This window comes from Parasteatoda tepidariorum, chromosome 7 (genome assembly GCF_982258835.1).
Source record: "Parasteatoda tepidariorum strain Cologne lab strain chromosome 7, Ptep-v5.0, whole genome shotgun sequence".
NCBI lineage: Eukaryota > Metazoa > Arthropoda > Arachnida > Araneae > Theridiidae > Parasteatoda > Parasteatoda tepidariorum.
In genome coordinates, this window is record NC_141761.1 from 84,327,057 (window position 1) to 84,339,390 (window position 12,334).

General features: G+C 32.0%; 2 protein-coding genes across 5 annotated transcripts in view; one reads left to right on the plus strand and one right to left on the minus strand.

Moving 5' to 3' along the window:
* LOC107441680 (uncharacterized) overlaps window positions 1-9,348 on the plus strand; it is a 33,052-nt gene extending 23,704 nt beyond the window's left edge. For both annotated transcript variants that reach the window (XM_043047181.3, XM_043047182.3), the window contains exons 7-8: window positions 3,917-4,162; window positions 7,568-9,348. In XM_043047181.3, coding sequence (XP_042903115.2) covers window positions 3,917-4,162; window positions 7,568-7,899 — 578 coding nt within the window. In that variant the 3' untranslated portion in view covers window positions 7,900-9,348. The remainder of the gene's footprint in view (window positions 1-3,916; window positions 4,163-7,567) is intronic.
* Window positions 1-12,334, minus strand: part of LOC107441698 (uncharacterized) — a 109,005-nt gene that overhangs the window by 80,903 nt on the left and 15,768 nt on the right. The gene's annotated exons all lie outside the window — the stretch shown is intronic.

Consider the following 12,334-nt stretch of genomic DNA (forward strand, 5'->3'; position numbering starts at 1 on the left):
GAATTTCTTGACTTGAGAAAAAATACAAAACGATTTGTGTTGCAAGCAGCAGGTAGAGTATTCGATCCCGTAGGACTAGTAACACCTTACACCATCAGATTAAAGATTCTTCTCCAAGAATTATGGTTACGTAAGATCTCATGGGACGACGAGCTTCCTTCAGATATTCAAGAAACTTGGAAGCAGTGGTGTATCGAAATTCCTGAATTGGCTAACTTGCAAATACCCAGAAATGTATTTCAAATTTCTGACCACTCAGACTTTGTGTTAGAATTGCATGCATTTGCAGACGCTAGTCCAAAGGCTTACGGTGCTGCCATATACTTAAGAATTAAAACAGAAAATCAAGTAACTGTAAACTTAGTGGCTTCTAAGAGCCGTGTTGCACCCCTTAAGAGAATTTCTCTTCCTAGGTTAGAATTGATAGCCGCATTGCTTGCTTCACGACTTGCTCGTGAAGTAAAGAAGGTATTAGATCGGAAAGGAATATCTTCTATTTATTATTGGACAGACTCTCAGATCACATTGTATTGGATAAAAGGTTCCGTATTTAAGTGGAAACCCTTTGTAGCAAACAGGGTTAAAGAAATTCAATCTCTCACTGATCGAGAATCTTGGAGTCATTGTGCTGGATGCGACAATCCAGCAGACTTAGTAACTAGAGGAATAAGTTGCAAATCTCTCATCGAAAATGTCACCTGGTGGACCGGACCAGACTTCTTAAAGGAATTAGTAATTCCTAAGTGTGATGAGACTCTGAACATTCCAGAAACTGACCTACCTTGTGAAGAATTGAAAAAGTGCTCTGCTCCTGATCCTAATGACATTCAATCTGTTTCTTTAATTACCACCAAAGATAGATCCTTTTTTGAACAAATTCTTAACCTTTCTAACAGTTTTGTTAAACTAATTCGAATTTTATCCTTTATTTTTAGATTTATTCATAATTGTCGTAATCCAATATCTAGAAATAAGGGGTTCTTAACCATTGAAGAGAACAAACATGCAGAAAATTGGCTTCTGCTTTCATTGCAGTCAGGTGAGTTCCAAGAGGAATTTAAAAGGCTCAAACAAGGTGAACCAGTTTCATCTAGGAGTAAGTTATCTTGTTTAAATGTATTTTTGGATGAAAATTCTCTAATTCGTGTTGGTGGCAGACTTAGAAACTCTGATTTATCGAATAATAGTAAATTTCCCATTGTACTGCCTAGCAAGCATAAATTAACTGATGTAATTTTGAATCATTATCATTTGAAGTATTTTCATTTAGGTGCACAAGCACTCTTATTTCAAGTGCGACAGAAATTCTGGCCGCTTAACGGCAGAAATAATTGTCGTAAAATTGTTCATTCTTGTGTGATTTGCTTTAAAAATAAGCCCGTAAGTGTCCAACAAATAATGGCCGATCTACCAAGGGAACGTGTCACTCCTAATTTTGTCTTTAATGTGACAGGGGTTGACTTTTGTGGACCCTTTCTAGTAAAATTTAAAAATCAGCGTAAAGGAGTGTTGAATAAGATTTACGTAGCTGTTTTTATTTGCTTATGCACAAAGGCTATACATCTTGATTTTGTTTCAGACTTAACCACTCAAGGATTTATAGCTTGTTTGAAACGTTTCTTTGGTAGACGAGGCAAATGTTCGAAAATCATGTCAGACAATGGAAAGACATTTGTTGGAGCAAATGTTGAGATTAAAAAACTTTTGAAGCTTGTCACTTCCCGCAATGAAAACTTGTCTAACTTTCTCTCAAACGAGAATATTGTATGGGAATTTATACCCCCCAAATCACCTAATTTTGGGGGCCTTTGGGAAGCTGGGGTGAAGGCTTTCAAATTTCATTTCAAACGAGTAATAGGTAGCCAAAAATTGACGCTTGAAGAATTTGTAACTATTTTAGCTGAAATAGAAGGAGTTTTGAACTTCCGGCCCCTCATTCCATTGTCGGCAAACTTTGATGATTTTCGGACATTAAGTCCAGGTCACTTCATAATTGGGAGACCAATAAATGGCCTTCAAGAACCTCTACTTAATGATATCAAGGAAACTCATTTGTCCAAATGGCAAAGGGTAACTAAATTTAGTCAACAAATTTGGCAATTGTGGAAGAAAGATTACTTAAATAATTTGCAGGGTCGAACCAAATGGAAATTTAGTAAGGACGATGTAAAACAAGGTACTCTTGTTTTAATGAAAAATGAGCAACTTCCTGCCACACAGTGGTCAGTTGGAAGAATAGTGGAATTATTTCAAGGTAGGGATGGAAAAATAAGAATTGTAAATGTACGTATGCCTAATGGTAAAATTTTCAAGAGAAATGTCAGAGACATTTGTATATTACCTCTTGAATGAAAGAAGAAAAAAAAATTTGTTTTTCTTATGCATATGTTTTTGAAAAGAAACTATTTGAGTGAATTAATTTTGTTTATAATTATATATGCATATTAATCAGCGCATGTTATCCTACTGTATTTGTTCTCAAATTGTGTGTAATCATAGCAAATTTAGTTGTTCATTATTTTTTATGATTCTAATAGTATTCATATGTTCTATGTATTCTGTTTGTTAGTTATATTGTTTATTGAAATTATGTAATTGAATTTCAATCGGGGGGGAATGTTAAGTGACGCCAGAGGGCGTATGTGCCAGGGAGAAAATAGTAGTGTTAGTAGTAGTAGATGCATGTAACTGCAGCGATGAACCATCGCCACATCTCTTAATAAAATTGTTTTGTTTGTAACCAGTCGCCTAGAATTACTTATAACCTCTTCATACAGTCCAAGCTATCGACGACCTTACACATTTCTCAGATAGTTTTTATCAGAGATGAAATTTCCTTAACTCTTTAACACTAATGGGATGCAGGTGTTCCTTTTCTATATATTTTTCTAACGCTCTAATTACAGGTATAATAATATATTTTGGTTTGTAGCTTGTTTGTTATAAAAACCACTCTGATAGTTACTGAAATTTTTTTTTTTGTTACATTATCGAAATTATATTTGTATTAAAATATAAAATAAATTATTATAAAGTAATTTTAATTTTTTTTCATTCATATTCAAAAATTTATACAGTAATTGATTTTGTAAATGAAGGAAATTTCAATGATGAATAGCTGTTTATCTTAGATCTAAATAAGTGCAAATTTGAAAAATTTTTGATTGGACGATTTTACCTTTAACTGGTGTTTCATGCTGAACTTTATAACAATAGAAAAATTATATATATATATATATATATATATATATATATATATATTCTACACATTTAGCAGACTTTCTCCAATACATCAACAAAACATCTGTCAGAAACTTGGATAAAAGTTGTTTTTTTTATAATTTATTCCATATTATATGTGAATATTATCTTTAGATAAATATAATATTGAAATATTATCTTTGAATATATGAAATACGGAAAGATTAACTTTGGATAAAAACTATAAATTAGTATTTTTTGACATTAGTATCTTTTTAATGCTGTAAACCAAAACAAGAATAAAATTTTTATAGAGACCAGTGTAGACTATTACCAGTTTTAATGTAGACTATTAGAATCCTTCTTAAATATTAAGTCACAGCGTTATTTTAATCGCTTTCTTATTAATTACCTATTTCCATATTTTGTTTACTTCATTTTTGACAAGAATTCTAAAAATACATATTTAAGTTGATCTTCGTGGAACACACAGCATATAACCCTTTCTCTAAAATAAAATTGTAGTTTAACCTTTTTAACACGTGGTACAACACGTGGACCACATGTGATGGTACAAATATGGTATACCGTAAGCAAAGGGTTAAGTATATGTTAGATAAGTTTTAATCAAAGACTATAACCTTTTTTTATATATACATATTATCAATCAATCAGCAAAGAATTAATCTCCCATTTTTCCCTTTTACATTCACAGGAATGGTTAATCCAAAAAAGATGAGCTACACAGAGTATGGTAATCGCAGACTTGCGTTTGCTCGAGTATTGCGTGTTGCTTACATACGCCAGCAACCTTTGAACTACACTGCTCCTGTTCATCTAAGCTACAAATCCTTTGTTCCAGCACAAACAAAACCAGAAACCCTCATGACTTGCTTTCGACCAACAGTTGAAACTTTGCAAGAAACTATGCAGAGAGTTTCAAGTTGGATTCAAGCAACAGGCAAGTTATTTTCACATTACAAAGTCAGTATATACAGGATAACTAAAGTTTTAAATGAAAAATACAAGTAGATCAGAAATGGAATAGCAACCACGAATCATTTAGATATATATTGTCGCAAATGCGACCCCAAAGCACAAAGTAAAATAGCCAGGGTGTCACTAAAATTTCAAACGCTGGCTTTGAAACTTTATTTTAAACAAAAATGTAGTGTAAACTACAAGTAGGTCAAGTAAAATACAAGTAGGTCAGAAATGGAATAGCAACCACGAATCATTTAGATATATATTGTCGCAAATGCGACCCCAAAGCACAAAGTAAAATAGCCAGGGTGTCACTAAAATTTCAAACGCTGGCTTTGAAACTTTATTTTAAACAAAAATGTAGTGTAAACTACAAGTAATACAAGTAGGTCAAGTAAAATACAAGTAGGTCAGAAATGGAATAGCAACCACGAATCATTTAGATATATATTGTCGCAAATGCGACCCCAAAGCACAAAGTAAAATAGTCAGGGTGTCACTAAAATTTCAAACGCTGGCTTTGAAACTTTATTTTAAACAAAAATGTAGTGTAAACCATCAAAGTCTCTCTGGTGACTCTCTATGCAATGAAACTCATTACTTTTGCAACCATATATTCCTTGATGATTCCTGCTTTTATTTCAAATCAACCGTACGACAGGCCTGTGTAGGGGTTAAGGAACTGACCTTGCGTAAGAAATGTTCTTGGTTCGAATCCGGGGCAACGCTTACTGTGGTGGCAACGTTGTCCTACCTAATATGATGCCCTTGAAAGAGTGGTCAACAAATCTGCCCTTCAGTTGCCTGCATGACGAAAGGTCATTCTGTAGGTGGGCAATGGAGAAAAAAAATTCAAATCACCTAATATAGGGTTTTCCATAATGACTGCCCTTATTGTAGATACTAAGAATTTCTGTAAAAAAATTAAGTAAAAAAAATACTACGATCGTAATAATTTAAATCGAAACGTACAAAACACCTCATTATAGGGCTCGATAAGAGGGAGAATTTTATTTTACTTATTTTTATTTCTCAATTTTTTTATTTATTATTATTATTATTATTTGCAAGTATGCAAGTTCTAGTTTAAATGTGTTTTTCTGAAATTCTTTCACTAAGAAAAATAAGAAAGCCATAGTTTGTCTACCTTAAATTGAAAGCAAAGCAATTATTTCATTTTATAATCTTGCCATAAAGAGTTAGCTTTTAAATGAACAAAACGCTTAATTATTCAAAAGGTTATTAAACTTTATATAAAATCACAAATTTGATATTTTGTGACAAATTTTCTATTTTTACATATTTTTATGAACTACCACTGATCCCTAACCACCCGATCCAATATTCAACAATTAATGTGATAGAGCACACAGGTGATAGTCCAGCACTTTTATTTAAATGGGTGTGACTTTACGAAGCTTTCACTTCAAAGAATTCAGTGACTCATAACAGGGCTGATTGTGCTCCGGAAAAAATCCGGATTTCCGGAATTTTCGCTGACAGTGATCCGGAAGTTTCCGGAGATCGAAGGTTCAGACATTTCAAAAAATCATTGATCACAGAAATTTCCGGAAATCAAATTTTCAAAGGTGGAACTTAAAAACACAGTTTATTTTGTTTGTTTGTAAGGGAGAGCCAAAGAGATACTTTATAAGCTTATATTCATGATTAATATTCATTTTTTATCAGTAAATTGTTGTTATAATCATAAACTCAAGAAAGAAAAACCTATTTGTAAATTTTAATTACTTTTCCAAGTCATCATAGGTATGTGTAAATGGTATAGTTATGTGTAAAATTTTAGATATATTTTAAGTAAACTAAAAAATATTGAGAAAAATGAGAAAAAAAACCTTGTTTAAATTTTTTTTAATTTAAACTTCTTTTTTTTTAACTCATGAAATTTTCCGGAATTTTGACTTGGGCTCACAATCACCCCTGTCATAATGCATTTTCGAGTGTGGAATATATAATTTGTGCTGCGTATGAATAAAGCACAAATAAAGGTTCGACGCCAGCTTCAATGCCTGTCTCACAACGACCACAGAATGAATCAGAGAGAAGTAAAATTATTCCAGGATTTTCACAGCTGAGACGCTAAATAAGGCAACAATTTAGTTATTCGATCGGTGTCTGGTAAACGACATTTTTTAAATTTCCTTGAAAAATAAAGATATATGGAAAGAACAAATCGGACAATCTGGGAGAGAGAGCCTACCGCAACCAATCCAACTGACCGGAAAAACAATGTTTTGGCAGTTTCGCAATATTCTGGAAAAATGTAAATTTTTCCAACAGATGGATTAACCGTGATACTCTTGGCCTCCTATATCTTCCAATTCTATTTTAAGTTTTTTCGGAGTATATCTAAAAACGCCTCGTCTACAAGACTAGTCGCAGTGGTGAAATGGCAATAATCTTCTAAAGTGTGATTCACTCCACCGTGAAGCCAGTATTGCTGTTAGAAGTCACTTATTTCATGCAAAGATTTCACTAATAAAGAGAGCTGATAGTTTTTTGTTTGCCTATAATGCATTCCCTATGTTTTCAGAGAGCTCGCGGCTCGGCCTTTGCCTTACGGCCCCACATTATCACTCAAAAGTTAATTATTTTTCCAAATAGTCCACCTCTTGAAAATCCGATAATCAGTTTTATTTTATTTTTTTATGACCGTCGTTGAAAAGCCGACCCAAATTTTGGGGGCTTACGACTATCAGTGTTCAACTCCGCAGCCTTGTAATTTTGAACCCAATTCAGAAGACAAGGAAACTCCTGGATCAAGTATTTGGAGAAATTTTGTCTTCGTTGAGGACTTTCTGATGAAACTAACCCGCATTTGCGTTACATGGAGAGGGAGAGCACGAGAACATCCCACGGTTAGCCTAACAGCAAGGGGACTCTAACCCATGATCCGTCTACCACTGCGGATATTTCACATCAGCACTGTGGTCGGTGCAAGTCGGATGCGGAATTCGTATCGACTGGGATTCGAACCCGGCAATGGGAGGCAAATGCTCTAACCCCTGAGCCATCGCGGCTCCGATAATCAATTTTGTTACATCCTGTATAATTATGGCAGAGATAGCCTGGTTGGTAGGGCACTGGGACCATATCCAAGAGGTCGTGAGTTCGATCCCCGTTGACTGAAGACTTCTCGTGCAGTAAATGGTGATCGGTGCACGTTAAATCTGTTGGGTCACAAAGTCCTTTATGTTCCCATAACAAATCATACCTCTGGGGGTACTGATGAATTTCCTTGTTTTCTGGATTGGGTACAAAATTACAAGGCTGTGGAGTTGAACACCAAAATTGGGTCGGCTGTTCAACGACGGTTATAGACTATAAAAATATCCTGTATAATGAACTTATTTATCAATTTCAGGTGCAGAAGTAATTAATATGGAGACATCTGCAATACGGCTGAACAGAAAGGGAGCAGCTCACAGTTCCGAAAAGAATTACTCTTATGAGACAAATGCTAATAGTGAGGCCTACATATTTGTAATAAGGGCATATTTAAAAGGTTCCTATACCGAACCGTATGAAGACACTACCACTCCTCTCCGCAGATTGATTAACCCTGTTTTTATTATAGTAATTATTGTAGCAGTGTTTCTAATAGTTTCTTTGATCTTGTTTTTGTGTTACTTTATCCCACATCAGCTTATGAAAAAAGATTTCGATGAAAAGTTTAATAAAGCATTTGAACATTGAAATACTGCCAGTGAATTTCATTATTTACATCTACAGCTTTGTCTTATTATGTAAGAAAAGATTGTTTTTTCTTAAGCGAAAGTGAGTAAGCCATTTATCCTTCGTTTTTTCTTAAGCGAAAGTGAGTAAGCCATTTATCCTTTAAGTTCGTTATGGTGAAAAAGGGGCAACTTAGATTTTCTTTTAACTAGTAAAAAATGCGTAATGTTACTTTAATACTCAAAATCTAAAGTTCAGTAGTGATATAGTATTTTAAATGTTCTTTAAAAAGTACAATGCACAAAAAACGGACCATCCTGAATACCTTTTTTACTAATGATAGGATCTTCACGTTCTAAGACTCAATCTCAATGGTTCGAGGAGGTGACCTCAAATATGTTAATTAATAAGTGCAGACGATATTTTAAGTTACGAAATCAGAGAGAAAAACGTTCTTTTTATGAATAAATATATGTTTTTTTCAACGAATTTAGATTTTTCACTCTAAAATAAAGGGGTTAGCCGCAATCTGGGAAATATGGTCCCCTTAGTTTGGTCAGGATAGCTATCCAAAGTTTGGGCCCCTTAATGTTAATTTTACTTCTTGCGTATTTCGCAATATCTCGAGAACTCTTTAAACGAGTTGAAATTTTTTTCATAGAATTATAAAATTCGTTTGTTTAAAGTTAATTCCATGTAAAAAACAACTTTCAGTAAATATTTATTATTCTATTTAATAATAGTAGAAAACATTTTGAATTGCAAGGTACACGTTTTCTTACATCTTTTTCAAGTTTTACATGGCAATATACGAATTTCAAAGTATTCATGAAGTAGTACATATAATGGAGCAGTGTTTAAAATGAGTCATTTGTATGGAATACGGGTGGTTCCAAAAAGTAAGAGTATAGCAGAGCGAACTTGTTGCACAGAAATTCCAATTTTTAACTGCAATTTTTTTCAATAAAAAAAATTGCGAAAATTGAAAAGTTAAACACCTAAAATGTCATAGGAAGACGATCATTTCTTTATGAGAAGAATATTTTGAATGTGTTTTGACGCTTCGATAAAAAATTTCCGTTTTTGGTTAAAATTCGTTGTGTTGTAGATAAATTTTATGTCTTAAGTTAATGAACAATTTATAAAAGAAACTATGTACAGCTGATATCTCTATTTTCGCAATGCTAAAAATGTATTTTTACAGTTTCCCAATAGATTTTAAAAATTTCCCGGCTGAAAGATCTGCAGTTTTTTTTTCTTGTCAGATTTTTGGAGTTCGTCGGAAATTTAAAAGAATCTGAGGTAAATGGCAGTTGATATAAATAATAATATTGTTGTATTAGTTTATTATATTTACTTTGAAAATTGTATCATTTGACTTATTTTGCTATAACTTGAGAATAAATTACTGTAATCTATTAACATTTCCCATGTATGTATAAATATTGAATAAAGTTGTTATTTCGTGTATTTTTTTAAGTAATCTATTTCTAACATTTTGGTGATAATAACTAACAAAATTAAAGAGAATTTTTCCCTTTTTGGCACGTTTTTCTCAAAGATTTATTCCACAGGTAGGCCGTTAAACAAAATAAGGCGTGTTGTTCATAATTCCATTTGTGTTTTCTAAAAATATATATGAGAAAATTATTTTTCGTGAATAGTCAAGCAAAATTTGCCGAATGAGGTAAATGTTTGGGTGTGTCATAGCGACCTGCCATCCTGGCGACCTTGTTTTCGTTGCTGCAAATCGATTAAGACATCAAACTTAGCTGTAGCTTTTCCGTTTTTGTTGAAGTATATCTCCTAGAAGATGAAGGAAATTCATATTTCATTGGAGATATGAACTAAATACAGTTTCTAACATCTTAATATTTGAAGTACAGGACATTCCGTATGGATCGTTTTTAATATACATTTTTAGAATTCTTCTCAAAAATGAAGTTCAAAAAATATACACTTAGGATATTGAAAAAATTAAGAGTGAAAAAAGGGATCGATTTTTGGCGAATCACTATTTTAAAAAAAGCCAGAATTAAAAGACATCAAAACTAACTTGATGGCTAAATGAAACTTGGTGTTTTTGACACAGATGGGAACACCGTTGCCCCTTTTATATACGTATATGTTTTTTACTGACGTTCCAATTTCAAGCAAAAATATATTTTGGTATTTTTTTAATTATGAAGAACAGTCTAATAGTTACTAAATTTATTAGATTATCGGAATTTATATTTGTACTAAAATATGAAAGTTAAAAAAAAAACACTGGAAATTTTTTTTCCAATCATCTTCAAAAATTTATCAATAATTGATTTTATAAAGTAAAGAAATTTCAATGAGGAATAACTGTTTCTTTTAGATCTAAACAACTGTCAATGAGTGCAATTTTGAAAAATTATTGTTCGGAAGTGAATCGTTATTTAGAAGATTTTACCTTTAACACAAAAAAAGGCAACGATTTTCATGCTGTATTTCATAACCATAAATTACTAAAATGCAAAATATATTATTCTCAGCTTTTTATACTTAAATTAATACAAAATTATAAAAAAAAATATTTAAAATATGTTTAATAAAAATTCTGCGTCAAAGGGTTAAAAAAACTCCAATCAGATCCTTTTCGTATCTTCTGGAATTCAAACAGGTTTTGATGTGTTTTACTTAAACCTTCTACAATAGTGTTTCCTTAAACTTCGATAGAGGCTTTGTTTCTTCCATACTTCAGTAAAAATTTGCAGCGCTAAACATATAAATTCATTTTTAAAAATATATACTAGCGGAGTGGTTGTAAAACACCCTATATGTGAAAAAAATAATACCTCTACAAATTTTAATTGCCTTGAATTTATGAATTTGAAAATGGAATTGGAGCTGCCTAAGTTAACATCAATTTTTAAGAGTGAGAAACGTTTAACATGATGTCGGCTTAGTTATATGGTTTAGCTGAAACCAGGTTAACCAAACCCAGTCAAAACATAGTTTTTAATTTTCACTAAAATGTTATTTAAGTAATATTTTAAACACAATTGAAGCAAGACTAAAGTAAGGATTATACAAAAGCATGTCTATACATGCTAAAAAAATAGAAAGACAGAAAAAATAAGTTTTCCCTCAACGGAGTGATAACGTATTTAAATATGATTCTCAGGATTCTGAGAATATTGATCACAATTTTAAAATGTCCAATTATATAGACCGGATGTAAGCTTGATTCAAGGGTTGGAGCTATTCTAGATTACTTTTTTTTCTTCTCTTCAACTAATTAAGCTAGTAAAAAACTTGCATCGACTCATTCATCAAAAAAAAAAAACAATTATATTTATATATGTGTGTGTGCATGCTCGAACTCATTTTAAATAATTATTTATTATTTTTTTATTTCATTTATTTAAATAATGATTTAAAAAAATTTTCAATGCTGGCGAAAAGTTTTATATTATTCAACTCAGGGATCTCCAATATTTTTGAGCTAAGACAATATTTCAGTGTACTGGTCGAACTGCAGGCACCTTTTTTTATAACTAAGATAACATTTCAGTGTAATGGGCTGCCTGCAGGCACCTTTTTTGTACCTACGATAAAAGTTCAATGTACCGGTCGGGCTGCTCGAACTTTTTTTTCTTAAAAAGGAAATTTGCTATTAGAATTTATACTTATATATAGAATTTCATTCAAAACTTACATATTTTTTATCGTCGTCTCTCAAAGGCTCTCACTCATCAGAGAATGAGAGACCTTTGTTTTCTCAAACTTTTACATCTCAAACTAAGTCTGGTTAGCTACCGTTAAGTATAAGATACTATTGTAACACACTATTGTATTATTACAATACAACGGGATAAGCTTTTAGTTTAATGATAAATAAGTTGGACTTATATTTTTAATTAATCTTTTATTATTTAAGAGAGAAAAATATTTTTATTCATTTTTTGTAGTTTTATAAATTACAACCATACAGTAAACATTACTCAAATTACTTAAGAAAGACCCTTAAATAATAAAAGATAAATGAAAATTTTACTTGGTTTTCGTTTTGCTGACAATGGCGATTGTTTTAAAACAGAACACAGGAAAGAAACGAAAGTTTTAAAACCATCCTATAAATATTTATCAACTTCAGAAAGTAAAGTGTGCAAAATTAATGCATTCATTTTGGAGTTATTAGACTGGTATTTAATCTTATAAAGAGATTAAAGTACCTGGTTTAAGGTGACCTTTTGGGTTAATTATAACTAAAAAAACAAATTCGTTTTTTTTTTACGTAAAATAAAAGAATTTATTACCCATGGGCAAAATGCGTCTTGTTTTGGGTTTTATGGCGTGCGCACTTTATTTGGACGTCGTTACACTTTTCAAATGTGTTCAAGAATAATAGTAAACAGTGTGCATGCTTCATCATTGCATGCCCTTTTATGGCGACCACTGGTGTTTGATAATATTTTTAGAATTATTT